Source organism: Paramormyrops kingsleyae, chromosome 8 (assembly GCF_048594095.1).
Source record: "Paramormyrops kingsleyae isolate MSU_618 chromosome 8, PKINGS_0.4, whole genome shotgun sequence".
In the NCBI taxonomy this organism is placed as follows: domain Eukaryota; kingdom Metazoa; phylum Chordata; class Actinopteri; order Osteoglossiformes; family Mormyridae; genus Paramormyrops; species Paramormyrops kingsleyae.
This window is the reverse complement of record NC_132804.1, coordinates 12,953,116-12,979,517: the sequence shown is the minus strand read 5'-3', so window position 1 is coordinate 12,979,517 and position 26,402 is coordinate 12,953,116. Positions and strand designations below refer to the sequence as shown.

Below are 26,402 nucleotides of genomic sequence, written 5' to 3'. Positions count from 1 at the left end.
CGACGTCGCGGAGTAAGAGTCACAGAGGCGTTCCTCTCATATTCTTTTATTTTTGCGTTCTCAACATTGTCACAGTTATAGTTTAACATTGATAGGGGTCTTATCTACTTACAAACAATGCATATTAAAATGAAAGCACTCGTCCCTTTTTCCCTTTTTAATTACAAAATGGGCCTCAAGTCTGAGGGGACAGAAGCGTCCCGAGATGAAAAGGAAAACGTTGTAGAGAATTATGTAACAGTCTTTTTACGAACTAGATACTATATGACAGTTTGATATGTTTGGAAGCAGAAGCAGATATGTGATGACTTCTTTTCTTCTAGGGAGGAGGTACGGTGCTCCCCCCAATATGACTACAGGTGCTGTATAGAAGTACTAATAATATACAGACTATATACTATACAATTTAATATCCCCTGTGACACTCGGGCAGCCCCATCACCAAGCCCCCCCCAAACGAAACAACCCTTGACTTCCCATTCCTTTACATATCCCTTGAGAGTCGTTTCGCTATAGTCCCTCCCTCGAGTTATATACATTGCGAAAGTCCTCAGCTTTTGGGCCAAAGTGCATGGTGTTTTTCTTTTTATTATCTTTTTTTTTACAAGGCGTAGAGAAATGAGGTGTGTGCTGTGCTCCAGTAACAAACCGTGTAAAATGGAACGGCCATTAACGTCAAGCTTTTAAAAAACGAAAGAAAGAAAAGAAAAGCACTTCCATTGGTTAGCAAGAAGGGACTGGCGGCATGCGCTGTGGTGTGGGAGGGGCTCCGTCCCGCGCGGGATCTTATGGGTGTGGCTGACGTGTTATAGAAGACCATTTATGCCAAGCGCTTTTCAGGTTACTACAGAGTTTATTAATGAACTGAAAGGATGTAGTAGTAAAAAAAAAACAACAAATGTTGAAAAATTCAAATGACTCCCAGTTACACCAGTAAATACCAGTTTTAGGGCTGTCTAGTAGAAATTTTATTTCGATGTTCTTCCAGATTTTTCTAATCAGTGGCGAGTGTTTATTGACAGTTAATGTTAGGAATTCGCCGATTTATTTTAAATCTGTAAATCTCAGATTTTTCTAGTATATTAATTACGTAATTCGTCAGAGCTAAGTGCCTGTGTTGGTATGTGTATATGTACATATATTTACCATACCAGTTGTGAGTAAATAAGTAACCCTTTCACTCCTAATCTGTAAACTGGACACCATACACACTGCCTAATTGAAGAGTCTACAAAGGTATGGACATACTGTACACACTTTTTTGCACCACTGACTGGACAGTGTATGTTTTCCAGTATTGAGACAAATGGAAGAAGATATATCAATGAAATATATCTGTTTTGGACCACCCAATAACAGATTCTACATTGGTATACAGTGGTATGAAGAGAAGTCTACATATTTCAATATGTGATCACTTAACTTCAACAATAGTCAACAGTAACACTGATATATATTGTGAATATACAATATGTAGAGAATAGTCTCACAATATTAAAATTACATGCAAGATTATTTTCTTTTACATTCGTCGTCACTGCAGAAAGCAGGTTCCTGAAATATCAAGGAAACACTCAAGTCTGAGTCAAGAGAATGTTTTTCAGAACAAAAAAGACAGAATGTAATAGACATGGACTCAAATAAAGAACACCCAGGATGAGTGAATTTATAAAATAAAATACACATATATGTATATATTGCACATAAAATTAGAACAATTCATTAATGGGGAACAGAATGATGGAGTTAAACTCTTAATCTGCCGGTATTTCTCTGGGGGACACTGCATCAGAGTGAATTTCACAGAGTTTGCTAAAGCGAAAGCAGAGGTGTCCCAATAGCTTCCTAAACCTGCGTCTTGCACCAAAATGCTGCCTCTTACCCCACCCTTCTGCCTACACCCAAAACAGCCTCAAAGCCACCCATGTGAGGGATGGTGTAGCAAAGTCACTGTAATGAAACAAAATAATCATATCAGAACAATTAAGGAAGGAAGTCTTGCAGCGCTGCACAGAAGCTACGAAACGCCCCTCCGGTCGACCGCTACACCCTTGGCCGCTGCGGCCCGGTCCTTCCGCCATGAGGGCTCGGTCCAGTACAGGTGGGCCACTGGCCCGGAACCAGCAAGCAGCTGAGTGTGCGCTCAGGCGGGGCAGGCGCTAACAGTCAATGAACGCTACATGCTGTGAAGACTTGCAATAAAAGGGCACACTCAGCCTGCTGAGAATGTTCAATGCCATGTCAGCAACTCGGAGGAGGAAAAAAAAGAGGAGAGCTTTGAACAATGGCTGCCGCCACCTGTCTGCTTCCAATTCCCATGGGAAAAATAAACCTTTGCTTTAAAAAACGTCTTCCAAGAACCAGACCGAAACCATTAACAGACATAATATAATGATGTACAGCATTTCATTTTTGTTTTATTCATCTCTAAAAAAATAGTCTTAAAAAAATAAAACCATGGTACAGGTGCAGCCAGGACTGGTCCGCCGAGGCTGGGCTGCCGCCTCCCCCCCCCGCACCCGAGCCGTGCAGGCTTACCGAGGGGGGGCCCGCTGTGAGGACCAGTACGTCACAGGGCGATGCGGGAGGACTGCAGCCGCATTCTAGAATCCTCGAGAATTCTATTCCGAAGGCAACTGGAGATAATCCTGGTCAGTGAACAGCCTACCTATTAAGAGCATTCAGTTTGTATCTACATTGAGAGACTATGCCTGCTACTTTAGGATATAATACTGAGAATTTTCAGATGCCTCTGTCCATCCTATTTGATATCAGTAATATCTGATGCTAGCATTATCATTTTTACAAAATACTATATGCACAGTATACACAAAGCAAATCCTTAGACTAAAATAGATAGATGCTTTAATAATTGGCACATTGATGACTGATAACAGATATCACAGGAAGCTGTGATCTACGGATACAGTAAATACTGGAAAAGCTACTCTTCATGACAGATTCTCAATAGTTAACTCCTGGCTGTTGGTCTAAATTTTTTTTAATTCTCCTAGTTGAAATTACTATATATATTCTACTTGGACCAACATACACATGGTAAGAACTATTTTGAGAAAAACAATTGACCTGTGTGAACAGTAGTCAGCAGAGAGTTTGAGTATGTTTGCAAGAAGCCCATGAGTAATCTGTCTTTACTAAGTGAGTTGGAGCCAGAGCGTGTGAGTATGCCTGCAAGAAGCCCATGAGTAATCTGTCTTTACTAAGTGAGTTGGAGCCAGAGCGTGTGAGTATGCCTGCAAGAAGCCCATGAGTAATCTGTCTTTACTAAGTGAGTTGGAGCCAGAGCGTGTGAGTATGCCTCGTCCTTGGACGGTGGCGTTGACAGGAAGACACCTTGTGGTGGGAGATTAACTAGAAGATCAGCCTAGTAAGATACAGCTGCTTTTCCTTCAGTTTCCTTCAGGCTGTGAGATGGTCATTCTCATGAGCTCTGAGGCTTTGGGCAAATGCGATGGGACTCCCTGGCAGAGCGTTATACAGCGTGAAGTTCACTTCTTGGAGCTGACGGGCTCCCATTGAAATGGAAGTACATGATCTCCCTGGCGTCCCTCCATCCTGGCCGGCGGTTCACAGTGTCTCGTCGCCGGGGGGGGAGAATTCCTCCGACCAATTCCGCCTGTAGAGGAGCGTTCCATTCCACCCCCCACACTCAAGCTCAGACGATGGTGCTGATGCCGCTGTGTTTGGGCTTGGTGCTGGGTGCTGGGGGGGGCGCAGGCTGCTGGCCGTGGTGGTGTGGGGCATGCTGGGCGTGGGCGTGCGATGCGTGAGCGTGAGGGGTGTGGCCGTGTGCCACGTGGCCATGCCCACTGTGGGGGCCGTGGGCGGCCTGCGACTGGTGGTACTGCACGTGAGCGGGGGGGTGGTAGTGGTGGTGATGGTGGTACGGAGGCGGGTTCTGCTGAGCGGGGCAGAACTGCGCGTGGTGCGCGTGCATCTGGGCCTGCGTTTCCACCTGGGCACCGTGGTGCATCGCACTGGAGTGCGGCGTATGTGAGATGAGCGTGGGGTGCTGCGGGGGCAGCGGCGGCGCATGGCCCTGTGACGGGGACTTGACACGTTTGCCACCCCCACTGCCGCCAAACAGCGTCCCCAGGATGGAGGAGGAGTTGGGCAGCTGCGCCGGCTGCTGGCTGCGGGACGGACACTCGCGGGTGGAGGTGGCCCTCCGGCGCACATGGGGGCTGCTAATGATGGACCCCTGTCAGGGAGAGAGGGCGGAGAAACGTCGTCATGGTAACATTTGCGCTCTGCCACGCCCACACCCGCCTACAGCCAATCCAGCTGCTCCATCCACACACAGCAGACAGGTGTCAAATATAAAGGCAGCACTAAATCAATCTGCTTTCGAAAGCTATTGCTGATCCCCAACATTTGCTGTCCGGATAATTTGAAATTTATATTTAAAAATCTAACTTGGTGTCTTACCATCCCTCAAGGCCTTATAAAGAGCATCGTAGTTGTTTAGAACAGATTAATAAAATGTATTTTGATTTAGGAACCATAATAAACTAATTAAATAAGAATCGATGCTTTCTATTATCTGTTTTATAAATATTCCAGCATCACACTTATTGTTATTTGAGTGATTTGACAGAACTCTGCGGTGAGAGGAGTAAAGCAGTGTTTCCTAATCCAATCCTTGGGGACCCACAGCTGGTCCACATTTTTGCTCCCACCCAGCTCCTGGTAGGGAGCTCAGAAGGAGCAGAAACATGGACCAACTGATTAGGAAACACTGGTATAGTGTGATGTTGAGTGCAGGGGTCCCAGGGTAATCCATGCTAAAGAGACAGCGGTAGAGTCAGAAACAACATGAGCATCTAAATCACCCACTTTCCGCCCCTTGAATGAAGCGGATCCCGGGTGGGCATGCGCCACATGCTAAAGCTGGACCAGGCAAGCTTCTCCTCTATAGAGCGTTAGTGTGCCAAAGAAAAGCAAAGCCCGCGTTATCCTGTTAGTCTGTCATTTCTCAGTCCATGTATGGATGCGGTTGGCGGGGGCTTGGGGTAGCTAAAAGATGTCCGCTCCGTGTCAGATGACCTACGTCAAAACGGCCAGCAGAGGATGGTGAACGACGTACAGGAATACAGGCACCTCAGCGGAAGTTATGTTGCTCGAACCCCATTTCCCACCCAAAGCAGGAAAGGTTTTCATAGCAATGAAAGAGTTTGCACCAAACCCTCATTTTCCCATCAGATTGGATCATTTGCAAATGTTTAACATGTTTTGCCTTCATGCTCTATTCTGCCCTCAACACAGTGAGTTCAACTAGGGATGGGTGTGGTTTGGTGGTGGTGGTGAGGGGGGGGGGGGGGGGTTCAGGAGCTTGTGGGAGTTTTACTTATACAAAAATGTTCTGAGGGCAAAACAAGAAAATGATTGGTCCAGAGAGATAACCAATGACATTGTACAGGAGGTGGGTCCAAGCAACTAGAGGAGGCGGGGCCAAGACATATGATTGGTTGGTCCCACCTCCTCCAGTTGCTTGGATTCACCTCATCTACAATCTCATTGGTTATCTCTCAGCATCAATCATTTTTAATTCTGCCCTCAGAACATTGTGAAACTTCCACGAGTGAAGGATCAAGACAAAAGGGTTTCAGGACAATTGACACTGAAAACATTCTTCACTTGTGCTGAGGTCACGCAAAAAAAAAAAGAAGTAAACCAAGCCGAGACAACAACTACCCTGACATCCACACCGTGGGCTGAGAGACGAAGGCATGAATTAGTGGGATTAGTCCATTCATGCTCCCTAAACGGACGAGGGGACTGGCCACCAAGCCCCAGGACCACGTGCAGTAGGCCTCCCAGCCGAACATGTATGATGATGGAAGGCCATGCATTGTTAATCAAGACAAGGCAAAGTTGAACACGCTAACCAAACGGTACACAAGCGATGGGTGTGCTATGAAGCAGGGGGAGGGGGCGATAAGGGAAACAATGGTGAAATTAAATGCGTTTCTTTTAAAGCGCATACATTACAGAGTAGCTAGACATCGGCTGCTTCCTACTTACTTCCATATTGCTGTCTAGCGATCCTGCACTGCTGCGGCGCCCCCGCTTGCCTGGCCGGGACATTCAACACCACAGATTAGTGACCGAGAACACACCTGGGCCATATATAGCTGCGAATTCAGGGGGCACAGAGGACACACAGGAGGTCCATCAGGGCTAGCATGGAGGGGGGAAGACGGGGCTGGCGTTTCCGTGGAGTGGAGGCTCAGCCTACGGGCCAGTCAATTTCACCGCTGCTATACTCCAAAGGTGGGCTAGCTGCTGCTATACTCCAAAGGTGGGCTAGCTGCTGCTATACTCCAAAGGTGGGCTAGCTGCTGCTATACTCCAAAGGCGGGCTAGCTGCTGCTATACTCCAAAGGCGGGCTAGCTGCTGCTATACTCCAAAGGCGGGCTAGCTGCTGCTATACTCTAAAGGTGGGCTAGCTGCTGCTAAATTCCAAAGGTTAGCTAGCTGCTGCTATACTTCCAAAGTAAAGTAGCTGCTGCTATATTCCCAAGGCGAGCTAGCTGCTGCTATACTCCTAAAATGGACAAGCTTCAGTTTTGTCTCCGTCAGCCCTGCCCTAGGGATCCTACTCCACCCACACGGCTCCATTTAACACACATCTGCTCTACTCCAGCCGGACTGGACCATTTTACTACCAAAAGCTACAAAAGGCGCTTTCCTGCATGACAAGACGAGGTCCCGACAGCAGGGAAAAATAGGGTCTTTATAGATTTGGACTTGGAGGTAATTGCCTGTAGGAAATCCACTCTGACTGAAACAGGCACCAGTGACAGCTACATAAATACAGACTTTGCTCCCAGATACAAGTGCAAGGAAAGGAAACAATGCACACTGGCTAATGCAGATAAGGAGGGGCTGTAAGCAAACACAGGCAAGGTTATATCTTTAGGAGTGAAACTGAAGATTCTGCTCTTTCAAGCAAGTCTCAGAGAGCTAACGCATGGGTCGCCATCAAGGAGGGACATCGGCATGGAGAAGTCATGAAGATCAATGGAAAAAGTCCTGGATTTTCAGGAATACTAAAGGCATATCTCTCAAAGATCGCTAGGCAACAACTACAATTACTGAAAAGACTTTTTAAAAGTGCCGGACTTCATTGCATGGACTATATGAAACTAAAGAAACCACAAAAAAAAACCCAGACTAAATCCAGAGTGATTTCAGAAGAGAATCATCTCTCTTCACCGAAAACAAAGTCACTTGTATTCTTGTATACCGTATTACACACGTATTAGGAAAAAAAAATATCTAGAAGAGGAATATTCAACTGAATTATACTATATGCAAGCTTTTCAATTAGTCACTTAATGGAACAAATTTGAAAATGTTTAACGCAAAATTTTTTTTGCGGCTAATCAATGAGACTTTTTCTTCATAAATATAATATCCAAAGTAAGTTCTGTGGAAAGTACAATATAATATCCTTAAATATAATATGCCTTAAGGATAACAAAAACATAAATACGCAGAAGTGAACAAAACATGTTAAAAACAAAAATAAATCGGAAGGTTATCAAATTAGACGACTATAGAACTCAGATAATAAACAAAAACAATAATGCAAAACTGAGGTACGTAGAGTAAGAATTCGAGATCTGCATTCAGTTTCACTCGTCGGGGTGAAATGCAGACCCTTGACGTCTGCATCGAACCCGGGACATTTTGCAGCCCCACCTTGTGGTTGAACGTGTGCATATAGACCCATCTGCCACCTTCACATTCGCATTAGGCCTATCAGCAGACTCGCGGCGTACAGGGAGCACGCTGTGCTAGGTCTCCTGCCGCGTTTCTGCAGGCTAGCTTCAAGCAGGCATGGAGCTGGCTAGCACAGCGCAGCAGGAAGCTATCGGAAAGACCCTAAAGCGCTTTGCCGAGCGCCTCACCTGCTTCGGAGAGGTCGCGCAGTGAGCTGCTGAGGGCGCTGCGCTTCAGGCCCTCCCCCATGGCGTAGCTGTCGTCCAGGCTGGCGCGGCTCATGTTGCTGTTGCCCCCCTCCTTCTTGAGGCCCGAGCTCTGGGACATGCTGGGCCGGACCACGCCCTTCTGCTTCTCCAGCTCCGCTGTGTGACACAGGGACGGGCGAGGGCACAGTCACAGCCAGCACTCAGAAGCGACTGATCTTCTCAAACCGCAACTGGTCTGCAGCTGCTCTGCAGGGGATGTGATCCTTTCTAAATCTCTCTCGGATCCTCAGGCAGCGCAGCGAAGCTCGTTTCCCTCCCCCTCGCTCACGGTGTCACAAGAAACAATCTAACCAGTCATTCAGGAGTCACCTTGCCAAAATAGCTTGCCCATGCTGCCTTTCTCTTTCATTCCCTAATTCAAGCTTTAATTTCCTTATTCAGCCTTAATTCATCCTCTTTGAACAACTTATGAAATACCATTTCCCCATAACTCAGCACAAACCGTGAAAAATATAAACACTGTACATAGTCCACCATTCTGCATCCCAACTTTCCCCGTCGCGGTTTCGATATGTCATGGAGTCAGCATCAGCAATTAAATGGGGAATTTTTTGGGCGCTTTCGGTGGTCTTGCAAAAGCTGCAGACGACACCCGACGGCTAGCAGACGACAAACCAAATGTTTAGTAATGCGAAATCTCACAGTGATCTCGCAGTGATCTCACAGTGATCTCGCAGTGATCTCACAGTGATCTCGCAGTGATCTCACAGTGATCTCGCAGTGATCTCACAGTGATCTCGCAGTGATCTCACAGTGATCTTCGAATCTCACCTTCCTTTTATTATGTTGTGCCGCTCACATGCTGGATTTGCTCACCAAGGGGAACATAATACTTTACATGGTTTTTCCAGATTGCAGGGGGCCTTTGCCCCTAACCCCCCCAATGTGGAAGGGTTGACTGTATATACATTTTGTACTAGACATTTTTATCCAAGGCATTCTTTTTGTTTTGAGAAAGCAGGGGCAGCCAGTCCCTGGAGCAATCGGGGGTTAAGGGCCTCGCTCAAGGGCCCTACAGTGACATCGTTCTGTCAACCCTGGGACCTGAACCAGCGACCTTCCAGTGACCGGTGAGCCACACATCCCGTGTGGAGAAACTCACACTCTATCCTGTACTTCTCCATTTCCTGGACCTCTGCGATGGATTCCCGCAGGTCGTCCGTGAACTTCTTGCGATCCTGTGGGTTTGGGGCGTTGAAGTTTATGAGGACTTTGATATCTGCTCCGGGGATGGCGGAGGTGAGTCGGACTCCGTGGGGATAATCTGAAGGAAGAAGGCAAGAAATCTTCAGGACGGCAGATTGCACAGGGCTTAGTCAGTGTGGAATACGATGCTCACATTCGTCAGAATACCCAAGTTTATCAGAAACTGAAGTGCTCCCGTCTCCTCTCACATAACACTTGTCAGTAGGGTAATTTGAAGCTCCAGCACATAGGCTTTGAGGACGACAATGACATGAGTTCACAGAAGATCTGATGTCAATGAAGGGTGTACTTATGGATCTCACTTACACTGGTTTTCAAAGAGGAGCACCTGCATCCCATACAGCGAGAAGGACTGCCTGAAGCTGTATGTCACGGAGTTCTTCTTCTTCTGGAAGATCTTTGTTACCTAAATCAGAGGCAGATCGGACATACAGAGGTCATCCCCAGATGTCTTTGCTGTGATCAATAAACATAGTTTTGTCCTATTTTTGTTGGGTCTCATATTGATTACTTGGCCCCTTCATACCCTATCCTGGAATTTCAAAGCTTTATTGATATTTTCAACATGATATGTGGACCCGAGGCTAGAGATTTCACATCGATAACAATAACATCTGCAATAACAACACAGTTTGAGTCTGCAATGTATTTACTCTCACAACAGGGGAGTCTGAATTGATATCTACAATTTTCTTTGACATTGAGAAGTTCTCAGAGGAAGTACATTTTTTATTTCTCTGTTCATAAGGAATATACCCTGATGTTATTTATAACCCCAAAACACAGCTGGAAAGAGACAAAAAATATATATTTTCCTCGGCCCCTTTTTCCCGGCAAATCACAGATAATGGTGTAACACATTAAGGTACATTGCTGCTTCCCAGTAAGAAAGCACATTAATTACTCCTTCCATCTCTTTGAGGAAATTCTGAATAGCCTTAATGATTTAATTTGCCTAGGCAAAGCAGCAGTATAGGGCCACTGCAGAGCTGGAAGATGACAGAAAGCGTAAGAAGCCCCCTTACCACCAGAAGGTCATTGAACAGGAAGATCTCCCGCTGATGCAGGCCCAGTTTCTGGGGCTTGTTGGGGTCCGGGACCTCGAAGAGCCGGCAATAGCACACCAACCTGCGATGGGGCAGGGAGAGTACCTACGCAGAAAAGAGTCAGATGCACGTCAGGATGAGCGGGGGGGGGGGGAGGGAGGCAACCGAGCCTCGCTGCGCTGCCTGTGGATCCGAGAGAGATTTAAAAAGGAAGCATCGCTGCATATTGTAGCAAGAAGCCGGCAAATTGATGGGACCATCCGGGGATCCCTGACGGCCTGGTTGGGTTTCACTCAATTTACTAATTAATGCGTTGGTTCTCGCATGACTTATTTACCGTAATTTGTCTTCTCGGATTTGTTTAATTGCTCAAAGGATCACATTAATTGCTGATATTTCACATGTGCTATTTAATCCTACAGGAGCTCTTTAAAATATAGTTTCAGCCTTCAATTAATGGCCAAGTTAGTCATCTGAGGATTGATTTGATGAGTAAATAATTCATGCGACATGTGGGAAGCAACAGCAGCTTAAATTACTGTGAAATGTGCACGCTGACCATGCAAGTGACAATGACGTTATTTAAATCAAAAGGTCCCAAAAAACAATGACAAAACGCATACATACAGCTTGACCTTCAGTTTAGGAATTCTGTAATACTCTCTTTTATTCAACTTTCAGGATTCCTGGCCAAACAAATTGCACTCAGGTTCTTGGTGGTGGAGTTCTTGGTTAATTAGGTTTGATTGAGACAGCAATATGATATATTAATATTAACATTCTGTTAATTTGGCCATTCCATTTACATTTGACCAATTCAGGCAATATATTTAATAGAGTGTTAATTTATTATTTATTAGATTCATTTTTTATTAGATTCATCAGTAAATAATTGTTCAAGGGCTACAGCCATTACTGAATGAGTGGAATTCAGTTACAAATGAGCACTTTACAGCAGTCATCTTCATGGGGGTAGTCAGGATTTGTTTGCTTATCATTTGCATCTATCCCTTGTTCTGCAGTGTAGTGTATATAATTGGTGAATTCCGTTTTTATGAGCCCTCATGACCTGAAGAAGTCCTGGTGCAGCATTACAGCGACCACAGCTTCTGGATAAGTTCCTGTCCCTGCAGCAAGATTGTTTCCTTTTTTCATGTTGTTTGTGTGTCTGACAGGACCCTAACCCCTAAATAAATCTCAGATTCCCTGGGGAATGTATTACGAAGCTGGATTTCTTGCTTAACCTGATAACTTGTCAGAATTTATCTTTGTTAAATTGCATTTAGCCCAGACTACCTTAAATCCGACAAGTTATCCGGCTATGCAAGAAATCCGGCTTGGTGATACAGGCCCCTGATGTGTTCCCGTTTTCACAGTTTCTCACTAAATTAATAACATCTGTCGACACTGTTCACCAGAAGGACCAGTGCTGGGGAATGCTGATATGAATGACAAAATGCATTACAATATTGCTTATCGGGAAGTACCACAGAAAAATATCTAATCTGTGATCTCCTTTTCTAGTTATTACTCAATTGAAAGCGCTATTTCTTAAGAAACGATCTCCCCTTAATTTGAGTGTGGCACAAGATGGTGGTTCCCTGACCAAAGAATACATAAATTTGCAGACCTTAGGCTGTTCATGGAAGATGAAAATTGAGCAAACAGTGTAGTTTACTGCTGTGCTTGAAGCAATTTCAGAACTTCAGAAAACCAAGATTTCTTTGTATAGCTCATGACCACATCCTCGGTATGCAATGGGAATAAGCGATACCAACTGAGACTTTTATTGCTTGCTTGTAACAATGGCATTCATCTGGTGCAGTGTTTCCCCATCCGGTCCTCAGGGACCTACTGTCGGGTCATGTTTTTGCTCCCTCCGAGCTCACTAGCAGACAGTCCACATTTTTGCTACGGGAGCTGGGAGGGAGCAAAAACGTGCTCATGGGAGTTTTACTTACAAAACATCTGATTGGTTGGTCCCACCTCTTCTAGTTGCTTGGACCCATCTCCTCAACAACTCCCACAAGCCAAAAAACATGTACTGTCTGTGGGTCCCTGAGGACTGGGTTGGGAAACACTGATCTGGAGGTTTATAAGGACACAACCCCTTTAAATCTGCTTCTAATAGAAGACAGAGAGGCATAGTTTTGGTGAACAAGCAGTGAAGGTGAAGACGAATGACTGAAAGAGAAAGGAAACACTCACACATCCCAGGCCATGGTGGAGAGAGCCGATCTGCAACGCAAGAACAGAGAGGGCTTCAGAAGAACAGCTAGCAAACATCAGCTCTAGAGTATGAAGTGAAATGTCTCACCACAGTGCTGCCAGAGATATGATTTGATAATATTTCATTGCATAGAGGCTGCTTGTATCAAAAATGACCTGCAACCTTGCTGGCACACCTTGATATCTTATTGGAACAATTCAAGTTAAGTACAATTCTCAAGGGCACAGCAACTGCAACCCCCTTAATCACAAAGCTGTCTGCTACTCTACTGCTGGGAATACATGAGATGCACATTTTTAAATCCTTCAGTTTTTCTGATGTCATTGCATTTTCTTCTCATGTATCAAGTCTCCTTGGACAATAGATTACACGTTTATGAACATGTATCTCAACACCTTGCTTTTCAATGTTATGCACTAATTATATATTGTTATTATTATATAAGTAATTATTAATTATCTTTGGCCTCAGTAAGGTGACCTGCCTGCCTTAGCACTTGTATGAATCTGTTACCTTCCCAGTCAGCCAACGATTTATCGACAGACGCATGAGCTTGCAAATGATGAGGGATTTCGGGCAAATCTAAAATGATTCCGGGGACACCTACACGAGTCACTGTGGACACCATAATCCCACTGGTCATTACTGGGAGCATCCGAAAATCTCAGCTTCCTGACTTTCAAGGATTTCAGGGATATTAAACACCTCAACCATGAAGGTCTCAGGCGGGCATCACGAAATTAGGGGGGGAAAAAACTATCGAAGTACAAACTAATTTCTCAGCCTCTGCTAACCCTTCAACATTGGCTGATCCGGGAGTTGATTACAATCTCGGCTGCTTCTCAGAATCCACACGATTCTCTGCTTGCATCTGTCCTGCTCCTTGGAGCATCCTGACAAAGGCCTGGATAGGAAAGCGGTGGTGGCCCCATAGCAGAGACGCACTCACCGGCTTCTTCCCCACGATCAGCTTCTCCACTTTCTGCACTTGGGACACGTGATCCTCATTGGTCTTCAGCTCCCGCTTGCGAATCCTCTCGTAGATCCCGGTCAGCATCTCCCGGGGGATGTCCTCGCCGTCGTCCACTCCTAGTGGGGCCGGCTTTTCGTCAGTAAGCGTTCACTGGTCTGGCATGAACGCATGCAAACAAACGCGCACTCATACACCAAGGAGCATGTTCCTCTAAAGAGTGAGTGATGCAGACTCTAGATCCCTCTCTCGGTCAGGTTTATGTTTGTAAATTATCTTTCTTAACCCAGTCCTTGGGGACACCCAGACAGGGAATTGGGAGAGAGCAAAAATGGGGACCGTCTGAGGGTCCCCAAGGACTGGTTTGAGAAACGCTGTCCTAAATGAACCAGCCACACATTTGCCGTAAATGCCTTTTAAGTCAAAGCTGCCACTGTGCAGCATCACACCAGAGACCATGCTGCCTCCCTCAGCCAGCCATGCTACCCAGCCAGGGCTGCAGTAATGAGCCGTGCTTCTCAAGAGCCTATTAATCAAGCCGTAATGCATTCGCAAATTCAATTTGAGCTCTCTCAAGTAGTACGTATGACAGAGCGATAAGTAACGAAACCGCAGAGGGAGCCGAGAGGGCTCTTCTGGCTTAGTCGCGAGGCTCTGATTTTGGTGGCCAACCTCTGAGGTTCTTCACAAAGTCCTCCAGCTTCATCTTGCGCTCGGGCTTGACGTTGGGGCTGTACATGTCGGTGTTGAGGAGGATGATGGCGAAGGCCAGGATGAAGATGGTGTCGGGGTTTCTGAACTGCCGCACCACTCCGGGGTTACAGATGCAGTAGCGCTGACTGTGGGGGATGCGATTGAAGAGGACAATGAACCAGCAGCAAAAACACGGCTCTGAAACACCCCGCCGCCACTGGATTACTGCCATTACCACTGGCCATTTTCTGCAAAGCAGTCAGTTTTAAGGCAATTCATGCCAGATAGAAAACCCACAACAAAGGATCTTCTGGAGGATCTGAAGATGGGAACCACATCACAATATCCACAAGGGTATACATGCTGCTTCTTCAAAATGTTGGATGAAATGTGTGTGAACCAGATTACATTTATTTATGTTTCGCCATGAAAGCAATCACATTCAGGAAAAGCCAGTAGCAATTTGCTTCCTGCAAGCTCTCTAGTTTGCTGAAATGGCATAATAGTTGTTACAGCCAATAAACTCGCAATTCTTCCGTGTATGTGGAAAGGATAAACATAAAGGTATTGCTGTGTGTCAGAGTTAATGACACGTGACCTCTAGAATTAGGACCTTTGTAACTGTCTGAGGCCGTATCCTTTAAACTCCAAAACTGCAATTCACCTGTAGGCCTCAATGAGGCGCTCTACTTTCTGAGCCTCCCCCTGGACCCGGATATGAGCCTGGAACTTCCTGAGTGCTTCGTCCAGTTCCATGCTTGAGAAGTCCATCTCGTCCACCACGCAGCTGCAAAGGCACACCAGATAACAGTAAGGCAAGATGGCGTACGTTACGGTCATAATTCAACAGCCTCTGCTCACACTTAAGAAGGGGAGGCCTTTGTCTTTGTGTGCCCCATGTGTCAATACACTGAAATTAATGGGAATACACTGTGAATTGAATTTTCAATAAATTGCAGGGCCGGACGGGTGGAACAGGCCCGTGAAAGCTTACAGTGTGACCATCTGACACAAAATGATGGAGCGTAACAGCAAGTCAGACTCCATCAATTCCATGACAGGAAGGCAAAACATTTCTGGGCAAATGAGATCTCAGCTGTTACCCTGATGCCAACCTGAGGACCACAGACAATGTGCCAGAAGCAGGAGTATTGACTTGCTGCTCCTAATGCATAAATCTCTGAATAGTTCGAAAGACAGTAGAGGTGAGGCACTACTAGTAACTTCAGGCTGGGTTAGGCCATCAGGGGCAGATCTTTACTGCCCCCAACAGCACAGGTTTATAACGGCTCGATTCACTTCATAAGCCCAAGTCATTCTCTGATGCAGAGAAGAGAGGAGTCCAGCGGGACGTCTACCAGCACGATGCACCCATGCAGAGTGATAAGAGTTTAACTGCATAATGTCATCCGCAATGGGGTGGCTGATTTGGCCGTCCCTGTCACCGCTTGCAGCAGGAAACTGGGACCGGTACTGTCATCGTACTGGAGACTGACGGGTGTTTTTGTAAAGCTACTGCCAAAGTTCAGATTGGGAAGATTGTAATTCCTGAGTAGAAGCTCAAAATGCAAGATGATCTGCATTTCACACAGAATTTAAAAGGTTTATTTTCAGTGTGGAAACATGTCGGTTACATCCTGTGACCAAATAAATTTGAATTCAACGGTGAATTATAAAAAAGAATCAAATGGCTGTATCTTTGAAAGCAGACGCGCCTCTGCAGAACTAGCAAGAAGGGAGGGAAGGAAATGGAGAAGATACAGGACAAAACGCTGGTGATGATAATGTAGAGCACACCTTCTAGCACTGACGTCAGAGCGATCAGACACCTTGCAGGTGTAGTCTGCGGGGAGCTACCTCGGCTGTACTCACTCAAGGACGTCTCTATTGAACTGCTTCTGCCGGTTGCCCAGAAACTCTCCAATCATCTGTCGGCTCAGGCCCTTGCGCTGGAGCAGGAAGTGGGCGACGCCCACAGGCGTGTCCGGAACAAACCCCCTCTCTATTAGATACTGGATCCCCTTCTCCGGCTTCCTGGAAATACGTCGAAAAGCACGGCTGTAATACCGACATGAGAAGGGACGGGTCTCTCAAGATTGCTCGGCACGTGTGCCCCGACAGATCGTTACGAGATGGCTATTTCTGCAAACCCACAGCCACGGAAGGACCCGAATCCATCATCCTGTATGTCATCACACTGTGAAGGGTGACATGTGGCAGGCAGACATGCAGGCGTCTGAACACACACGAGCATATTTAAAAACGTACATGCGTGTGCAAGCATACATTATACACACAATGAATGTAGGAATGCATGAATTCTCAGAAACATATGAAGGCAAAAAGATGTCAGCATGTTTAAGTCACAAATAAAAATTAAATATGAGTTATATATTTTTATAAACTGCTTTTTCATCAACAATATTAATAATAATAAATACACCAGTAGCACTTATTTTAAGGATACTTAGATAAAAATGTATAAACGTTTGCAACTGTGTGCAACAAAGAAGCATTGAGATGAGGAAGTGCGGCAGTTGGTGGCGCTGTTGCTGAACACCCCATGGGTTGGGGGTTCGAGCCACACCCCTGCATGCATGTGTGTGGAGTTTGCATTATCTGCTTCTGTTGCGCCTAAGACATGCAGTTAGGTGCACTGGTATTGTTAAGGATGTCTTTGTGTGTGTGTGTGTGTGCGTGCGTGTATGTGCACGTGGATTATGTTTATATTACATTTTGGGGAAAACTGTTATTTTGACGTTGTGGGGACCATTTTTCAGGTCCATACAAAGATCTATGAATTCAATCAAAAACCTTTAAATGTCAAAAGTATTTTGATTGGTTACTTATATTTAGGGTTAGGGCTGGGTAGGGGTTAAGGTTGTCATGTTGGGATTAGGGTTATGCCCATAAAAATGAATGGAGAGTCCCCACAACGATATAGATACCTAATCTGTGTGTGTGTGTGTTTCTGTGCGTGCGCGTGAGGGTAGGTGTCCTGCGGTGGGCTGGCACCCCACCCAGCGTGCCCCCCTGCCTCTCTTCCCTATCCTGTCTGGGATAAGCACCAAGCTCTCACTGTCCATGATTAGCAGTCGGAAGATGGATGCATTACAATCTGTTACATATTTTTGTGAGCTGCATGCGCGGTTACTTATTTTCACTTACAGTATTAAGATGGCAGAGGTAAGCAGCATCTCACACACAATAACTACAGCGCAGCCGTATCTTCAGAAATATGTTTGAATATTATTATAAGATGCCAGTATTCTGACTAAATTTAGCCTCAGATCAATCGCAGACATAAAGTAGCATTTATATTTAATGACCAACACCTCATTCTTGGCAGTTTTATGTTGTATATCTGTTACAAATCAGCACCACTGCTGCTATTTGCATTATCGGACACTCTACTATAAACGACACATTTCAGATACAATTTTAATTATAATATGCTACATTTGTCCTTGTCACATGTACCCTGGAATTCAAACAAACTTTTCCAATTTGTTCGAATTACTTTGCCATGTTCAGACACTCAAAAAAACACCGTAAGCATTAGAAAATGGGTATCTTCACAAATTCGAGGTGACGCACATCGCAAATATCCCCTCGATTCTAATCAGAAAATGTTTGTAAACCACTTTATGGTGCTCAAAATAGCAACATTCTTCCAGAAGGTAAACAGTATTAATCACACTTAGCTAGGGAGTGTGTCTACAATTTAGCAGCCTTGCTGTTTTCCATCTGATAGCATCCACTTCCTTCCACAAGCTTTTGCTCACTGTTGCATGCTAACATATCCTTCTCCCTGGCATTTTGGTCTTTGGGATTTATTTCTCAGTTGAGGTCAATTATAGAAGTTTTACATAAACAAAATGAAACCACCTTTCATTAAAAACTTGAATTCATTATCTTGTGTCCATTGCTTTTGGAATTATGTGTAAAAATGTGGCCCAGCTCTTTGATTGTATCTAATAACCAAAAGAGCCATTGTAAGGCAGTTAAATTATTTTATTTGAAGCCATAACTATGGGTGTGAACCATAATTGCCGAACCTTTTCAGAAGCTCGACCTGCACTCCACCTTCTTAGATGTTTCATACCATTGGTTCATAGACACTGCAAAACTGAAATAATGAAGATAGGGTCTGAACTCTGATGGGTTGTGTTCTTTTTGTTTGGGCTCCTCCATATGTTCAACACAACTGTTTCAGCACTTGTTTCAGTGTGACACTGCCATCAGAGTTCAGATTTTGTTCATAACTGCCACTCCACACTGTAACCCAGGAAGGACCCCAATGCATCACGTACTTGTTGAAGAGGTTGAGGCCAATCCTGTAGTGCCTCTTGCGGATGACGTCGTTGCTGAAGGCAGGCGAGTCCCAGCTGTTGCGGGTCTCCTTGTGGTAGGTCTGTTTGCTGAGGGTCTGCTCCCGCAGGCTATCTCGCGAAGACGACTCGGAGCTGCAGTTGATGGTGTCGTTGGAGTTGGATGTGCTGTTGATGCTGTCATTGTCCCCGTCTGAGAAGTCCGACTCGGACTTGCTCTGCCGGTTGGCGGTGCCGTTGATGGCCAGGTGGCCTTCCAGTTGCCTGGGCCGGTGTCTAGGGGGCTCTTCGTCGCGGGCCGGCCCCCGGGGAGGGAGCCCATGGGAGACATGCTTGGGGCTGCCCTGCTGGCTGCTGAAACCGCGATCATAGGCGTTCTGTCGCTTGAGCGAGCCCCGGTCGGAGCGGTCACTTATCTCCACCGAGCTGTCGCTGGGTGGTTCGATGGTGAGCAGGGGCAACTGGTCCACGCGGAGCCGCTGCTCCTGGCACTCCAGCGAGGGCGTGCTGCGGCAGCTCGTGTCCGTGTCACCCTTGTCGTCCTTGTGGGCCAGCGCCCAGTACTCCTGGGCGGAGGTGAGCTGGCGGTGCCGCGGCTCGGACTCGGTGCTGGAGAGACGCTCCGCCGCCTGCGAGAGCGCCAGAGGGGGCGACAGCTCCTCCTCGTCGATGTAGAGTGTCACGTCGCTGTAGGAGGCCGTCATCTCGTCCGGCTTGCGCCGGTCTCCAGTCTGCGAGGGCTTTACCTGATAGGTTGCCTCCAGGTCGGGGTGGGACCTCGCGGCCTCCACCGGGCCCTCATCGCCGTGCAGGCTGCGGCAGTTCAGTGCATCGTCGATGGACTCTGCCAGCGACTTCACTTGCCGGGAGAAGGCGTCCTCCAGTTCCGTGATGGCGTCCGTGAAGTCGCCTGGGTCCGTCGGCGACTTCATGTTGCCGGGGATGCCTCCATCGCCACGCTCGGCCTGGACCAGCGCCCCCAGCTCGGCGCCGTCGTCTGTCAGCGACACTTGCTTGCCCTCAAAATAAGAGCTGTGGACTTTTTCAGGTCCTTCAAAGGAAAACTGCATCCTCATGTTGGACAGGACGATGCGTCTGGACATGCGGTTCTCCGACATAGAGCTCCTGAGGCGCTCGAAGTTCTTGTTCATCTGATACTGGCGGAAGGCCGTCTGGATGGTGCGGGCAGCATGGCGGGTTATGAAACGGCCCCCATACTTACGCTCTAGCATCTCCACCTGCGGAACATACCGCAAGCGTCACAGCACTGGAGTTAATCAGCACCCTTCCGACCAATCAGACATGAGAATTCAGCAGTGTCATGGTATCATGTGATCAATGCACATCTCATAAATCTTCAGACGGTCAAGAGCTTCTTAATTGACTGAGCTCAAATGACAGGTGCAATTACTCAACATGCATGCAGTGCCTTCAATTAGTGACTCGGGGGGTTGGAGGGTGTCTGTGCACTCTCCATGTTGGCAGTTTATAACCAATATACACCAGGAGTAATCCAGCCTATCGGAGTCCTGGATGACCATGTCGGGCGATGTTACACGCTGCATACTGACTGAAATTTAGGGGGAGCTGAACGTCAGTTTGTAGGTTAAGATGAAAATGGAGTCCATACCTCATCTGCAGCTTAGACCTCACACTGTGAAAACGGTGCTGCTTGCATGTCCATGTCCCTCTCCTGTTCCTGACTCTCAGATTTCCCCATTGTGCATTACCGCATTTAAAGGGAAAGGTGTGAATCATCACACACACAAAGAAATCGCTGAGCTATTTAAAAACCAAGCGCAGTCTTCCGTAGATGCCTGATCCAATTAGCTAATTAGTGTATTCGCAAAGGCTGGGGTGCTTGGGGGTGGCCGGGGACTGTCATGCGGGGACCGGTGGGTGGGGGCTAGAGGGTGGGGGTTAGTGGGCGGGGGCTAGAGGGTGGGGGTTAGTGGGCGGGCACTAGAGGGTGGGGGCTAGTGTGTGGTACCTGCTTGTCCTGGAGGTCACTGGAGAGCTCATAGCTCTCGGAGAGCGAGCGTGAGCGTTTGATGGCCTCCTCCTCGGCCTGTTTGCGTAGGATGGACTGAGAGTGTTGCAGCTTGGGCCGGCGGGAGCGCTGCTGACCCGGCGGGCCGTAGGACAGCGCCTCGGCACGCTCCTGGGCGAAGGCGGAGCCTCCGCGCCTCACTGGGCCTCGCCCGTAGCTGCCGTCATGGGAGGAGCCTGCGTCTCCGCACGGCGCGTCGCCTTCCACGCTGTGGAGAGACACCCGGACGCAGACCGTTAGTGTTCAGTGCTTCGCAGGGTTGCCGTAACAACCAAACAAACAAAAAAGCATGCGTCATGTTTACGAATATAAACGCCAGTCCAGTATAGCCCCGTTATGAACTTTGACCCTTTCCTAGCCTAGAAGCCTGAGGAACCATATTTACAGCGGCGATAACAGCAGCTTGGGTGAAGGACTGAAAGAGCAGGGGGCATTTTTGGGAAATAACACCCCCTACAATGTGGCTGGGGGGCCGGAGTCCCGGCCGGGGGTACAGAAGGCAGTAAATCCTCACCAACTATGACATATTTACAACTTGTTACAATCATCAGAGAACAGAAACTATGTAAAACTTTGTAGTTCTGTAGCTTTGAGTATGGAAATCAAAATCAGGAATTAAAAACGGCATTACAGCACATTTTGGCAAAACAGCATTTTGAAGAACATCACAGTTATCAATACATTCATCAACAGTAACTACAAAAGACTCCCTCCTGCTCCGCTTCCCTGATTTCCAAGCAGACACGTGTAGATCTCATATGTGACTAATGATTATACGGCATGAAATATTCACAGAACACCTACCTTGCTAACAGACAAGCTCACATACCTCTTCCCATTCCCTGGCATGTACAGAAACCCCGGGAGCTACCAGGAACCTTTAGTGTCTCATCTGCCATTGTACTCAGGGAAGTTCAAGGTACAACTTTCCTCTGAGCCAAGGACGGCGTCGTAATTATACCTCAGAGGAAGCAAAGACTATTCTGGGGAGCTGGCAGCCTTCTGCAGGCATTCATGACAAATAACTGCAGTGCCATGAGATCAACGAGACAAAATAAGAACAGGCTTTCACAATAAAAACACCCGCTCATTAAAAATGCAATACAAAAACCGCTATCCAACAAATACCCACACCTGTCTGGAGTACGACTTCGGTCGCCATGTGAGCAGAATGTGAACAACACCCAAATCACCACCCTCCTCCTGGACCGACTGCGACTGCGACTGCGGCACGGAGCAGGTACACGGAGAATCATTCGATTCCCCTTACGTGTTGGTCTCCTGCTGACACAGGATTTCACACACAGAGCTGCTGAATTAACTTTAAATTAAAGGGGGGCTTTTTAATTAGCCGTACTGCCACGGGGCAGGGCACAGCACATTATCAGAATGATAATTACTATTGAGGAAGACTGTAAATAAATTGTGTGGATCTACTGAAAGGAGGTTAATCTGCTAATACAATGACTGGCGTTCTCGATAACAGTGGGGGCGCATAAGGCTGCAGAGGGGCACGGAGGATTGGCGTGGATTCACTAAGCAGGCGAAGGTCGTCCTCAAAACCACACGTCTCAGATTCACGGCTTTTGGACCGACGGTCTCCATGACAACCAGCCATCCTCTGCAGCCGTTTAAGGTCAAGGTCGGCATGGAAACCTGTGAGGGCACCTGCGGCGGTGCCCCCCTCCCCCCACACATCCCTGGGGGGGGTGTTTCTGTCGTGAAGGGCATTGCTCTCCTGTTTCACAGTGGTGATGGCCGTGGCATTCAGTCACCGCACCTCCCTTGCCAGCGGGCAAATCCCAGCCTGCCAAGCGGGAGACTTTCCGGGACACGGACAGGCTGCCTGGCGACTCACAGGGGAGGGCGGCTCTCGGACGGAGCTTAAGCGCTCAGCTCCACCTTTATTCGTGCTGGCCGCAGGGGCCGAGCGGGCTTCAGACGTGACGGGGTCATTTCACTCACTGCAGGCGCCTGGAAGCGTGCTGATGTCAGGATGACGGAAGGAAATAACAAAGAAAGTAGGCCAGAACACGGAGGATGACCCAGAGGTACCGCACAGGACAGGACAGACGTCAGGCCGTGCCATCAAGGGCACAGAGAGAGGCACTTAGGGCCCTGGTAATGGGTAATACAGCATTCCTCAATACTAATGAAGCTGTGAAATCTTAACCAGAAGCAGCATTTCAAAGACTGTACGCTGACATAACCCCAACCCAGCTCCAGTGCTGTAACGCAAGAATGCTGAAATATTTGAAAAGTATACCACTGGGCAACCCGGGTTTAAAATAGGCCGCGTATAAAGCGAGTGGAACCCAGACTCCTTAGATAATTATGGCCGAGGAGCTTCCTGCCAGCGGCGAAAGATGAGTTAGCGAGCTCTTGCTAACCGCGCTGTACGGCCCGCGGTGCCGACATGACACACGCCGGCCTGAGAGTCCATCAGTCCAGCCATAAGGAGCAGGCCGAACCAGAAGTATCTTCACAGCCAGACCCCTCGCTCTTCTACTGCAAGAGGTAAGATGAAATGCTGCCTTTCATTGATAACTGTAGAATAAGATACTAATGCTAAAAGCCGACACGCAGCGTGATGCTAATGTGGATTATTAGGCTGTTATAAAGTGTAACAGATCAATATTTACTTAATATGCACTATTTTACTTATTTTTCTTATATTTTATTATAACTTACTTATTGGGGGATCTCTGGAAAACTCATTTCATTTCCCGCATCTAGCACTGTTCCTCTGTCTGCTGTATTGTAGTGCATTTGACAAAACAAACAAATAAACTTACTGTAAGTAAATCGATTGATTGGATTTCACTTGATCCCTCCTACTGTTTGACAAACTATATCAGCTGACAGAACCAGTCAAATCACGTAAGGAGAGCCCACCTTAGTTTGATGGCCCAGTTCACAAAACTGTACAGGTTTTTATCACCCACTTCACAGTTTTCAGTGCATTGAGGCTGACATGTGCAACAAAGTTTGGGAAGGATGGGTCGTGATGTTCTACTGATTTGGGAACACCTTCACATTTTCAGGCACCTCGAGACGCCATGACTGCCCGAAAGAGCCTTGAATGGAGTGGCACTGCATACGGACCGCACTGCCACCACATCCATCCAGCTGTCTGCAGAGCTCTGGGCCGAGCCAGAGCAGACTGTGCAGGTCTGACCCGCGGTGAAGGTCAGGCGAGGTAGAGCGCTGGCACACGCCCAGCGGCACCGGTGTGGCGAGCATACAGATGGACACGCTGCCACCCGTGGATTTATCGAGCGTGTTTTCTGCCAAAGAAAGAGGGGAAGGGAAAAGGCCGAGTTCTGATACCTTAACGGGGGGGTGGAGAGGTAGTGCTACGTCCTTGACATCAGGGACAAATCACAACAGCAGCAAAAGCAACATTGTGCCCCCCCTCCCATTCCTAGGGAATGATGCAGGGAGAACATGCTAACCCCACAAAGCTATCATGTGACACACATCTCTTAGGGCTGTGAGTGGTACTCCTGCTAAGAACCGACCAATCGCACAAGGGGGGAGGGCGAGTGATCCGAGGGGCAGCTTGCACACCTGCGATGGAAAAACAGCTAGAAGCACAATGGGGGTTTTTTTTTGGATGATGGACGACTACAGTGTGGTTCTGTTACTAAGCGTAGCCATCAGGACTAGATAAGAGCAGAGTGCAACTCGCTTCCCATAACTCATCAGGAAAGTTATATCATTTAAAGAATTATTATCGTTTCCTCTGCTATAGCCCAGCACAAAATCTGAGTTGAGTGTCAATGTGAGCAACCCCAGCTGTTGGTGGCTAACAATCATACTACATAAAGCACCATGATGCTCAGGAGATTCAAGGATGAACTCTAACCTTCCATGTTCCGTTATCAGATATGAGGTAATGCACTCCAAACATCTAAGCACAGACCTACACGGAAATCGTAGAAAGACAACGGATATACTGCATGGAGACCATGGTGGCATCACCGAGGGATCCCGGGAAAATGATTTTGAGATGTCAAAGCTGGCCAATAGGGCAGGATGGCAAGTCATGTGACTGCGTCCATGACAGCTGACTCAGAGAAAAGCCCGATGATTGGACGGGGAACTCGAGGTCATCGTCTAAGTGGGGAGAATAAAACACTGCTTGCCGTTCAACAGATTCTGCTAACATGAGCTTCGATACGCATTGAGAGGCACTTTAATTGCATTTCAGCACATGAGCGTGTAGAGGGGGAGGGCGGGCCGGGGCCAAAGACATGATAAAAACCAAAAAATATCCTTCAGTAAGTCTTTGGTTATATGACAATAAATGAAGCTGACAGCCTCCCTGGGGAGTTCAGACAGGCCATATAGAAAAGCGGCTGCACTTTTTTCAGATGGCGGCCATATTGAATCATAACTGCACTTCATATTCATGGAAAAACCTTCTACTAAAGAACCACACTTTCCTTGGTTGGTTTGTAAGGTGACAGTTAGTGGTTATTAGAAATAAGGGCGAAAGGGAAAATGTGGTTTATCAACATGTCTCAGATTAATTTTGTGTGTGTTTTAAGATCCTCATAACAGGCAACATTACTAACAAATGGTAATACTTGGTGGATCTTTTCTAAGAACTGTTCCTATAACGGCTTATGAAACAGAGATGTGACACCATTTCTTGAAATGAAAGCCACAATCCTACAGTGTGACTGGTGTTCTGGCGTCAAATGTATTTTATTACATTTTTCCGTTCTATATACATCGAAAACCACCCCCGACTCCAGCCCAACCCGGCCAAGCCCCTGTAAGTTACTAAAGTGCACCAATACGTGTGCGTTGGCCTTCCTGGCATACATACACCATACAGATGTTTCTCTGTCCCGCAGGCCAAATAAAAGGCACATAAATAAGGCTATAGGTTAGAGTGTGATGGAGGGGGGGTCGATTTACATTTCACTGTTAAAAATACAATAAAAGAAGAGCAGAAATAGCGGCCGGCAGGCACAAAGTATCCCATAAAAGTAGCAGCTGGCAAATTAAAACCACGCAACGTTTTCATTATGTTAGCCGCCCGCAGATCCGTGTCCTGAAGCCGTCTCGGGTCACTAAAGACGGCAGCTAGTGACGGCAAAAAATAACACAACATCCTGCGTGCCCAGCACCTCGGCTTGCCAAAGAAAGCTCATTTCAAATTATAATCTTCGGAGGAGGAGGAGGAGGAATAAATAATCCCAAGCTGAAGCGGGCTGACTGCGGGGGAGACGCACAGGGGTGGCCATTTTACGGCCTGTTCAGGGCTTTGAAGGCGCCCTGCTGCGGTCACATGACCTCGGGAGGAAATGGCACATGTCACACATGGCATAGCAGGCCAGGTGTCAACAAGCCCCCCCGCCCCCCAACCCCGGGGAGGACAACAAGCCCCACCCCCAAAAACCCAGCACTCTGCCGCAAACAGAGAGCCAGGACACCTCCTTCACCCTCAACACTAACAAAAGCGACACTGCACTTAATTCAGGCCAGTGTATTTTTATATCCGCACCTAAAAGCCACGATCTCCAACGGAACATTAATCATACAAACAGCCATTAAACTGTCCATTAATTTTTCATAACTGTAAAATAATCAATATCATTTAGCTTAAGTGACTCATTTTGAATCTTTTACAAGTTAGTGACTTCCCCCATTACATCATATGTTTTTCCCTCCACTGAGAAAAAGGTCAATTAATAAACAGTTTAAAGAGTATTGACAGTGGCCTCACTGTCCAGGAGGCCGCGGGGACCTGGCGGGTCCCCCTGACGGCGCAGGAAGTGCCTCCACACGCTAAATACGGCATTCAGGACCTGCACAAGGCACCCTCTTCAGAGCAGCCGCGGGC

At 47.1% G+C, this 26,402-nt stretch overlaps 1 protein-coding gene and 1 long non-coding RNA gene across 10 annotated transcripts in view; one reads left to right on the top strand and one right to left on the bottom strand.

Moving 5' to 3' along the window:
* Positions 1-30: 30 nt before the first annotated feature.
* The window catches only part of iqsec1b (IQ motif and Sec7 domain ArfGEF 1b), a 173,710-nt gene continuing 147,338 nt past the window's right edge, over positions 31-26,402 (bottom strand). For 8 of the 9 annotated variants that reach the window (XM_023837490.2, XM_023837492.2, XM_023837491.2 and 5 more), the window contains 13 exons: positions 20,486-20,753; positions 18,478-19,733; positions 16,037-16,198; positions 14,829-14,951; positions 14,144-14,310; positions 13,451-13,590; positions 12,480-12,509; positions 10,251-10,376; positions 9,532-9,631; positions 9,122-9,283; positions 7,939-8,115; positions 6,046-6,095; positions 31-4,222 (listed from right to left, as the gene is read on the bottom strand). In XM_023837490.2, the coding sequence (XP_023693258.2) occupies positions 3,677-4,222; positions 6,046-6,095; positions 7,939-8,115; positions 9,122-9,283; positions 9,532-9,631; positions 10,251-10,376; positions 12,480-12,509; positions 13,451-13,590; positions 14,144-14,310; positions 14,829-14,951; positions 16,037-16,198; positions 18,478-19,733; positions 20,486-20,753 (3,307 nt within the window). In that variant the 3' untranslated portion in view covers positions 31-3,676. The remainder of the gene's footprint in view (positions 4,223-6,045; positions 6,096-7,938; positions 8,116-9,121; positions 9,284-9,531; positions 9,632-10,250; positions 10,377-12,479; positions 12,510-13,450; positions 13,591-14,143; positions 14,311-14,828; positions 14,952-16,036; positions 16,199-18,477; positions 19,734-20,485; positions 20,754-26,402) is intronic. The other variant, XM_023837497.2, reaches the window with a different exon arrangement.
* Positions 20,776-24,704, top strand: LOC111857045 (uncharacterized). The gene is made up of 2 exons (XR_002841285.2): positions 20,776-23,062; positions 23,590-24,704. It is a non-coding gene; the product is annotated as an uncharacterized lncRNA (long non-coding RNA).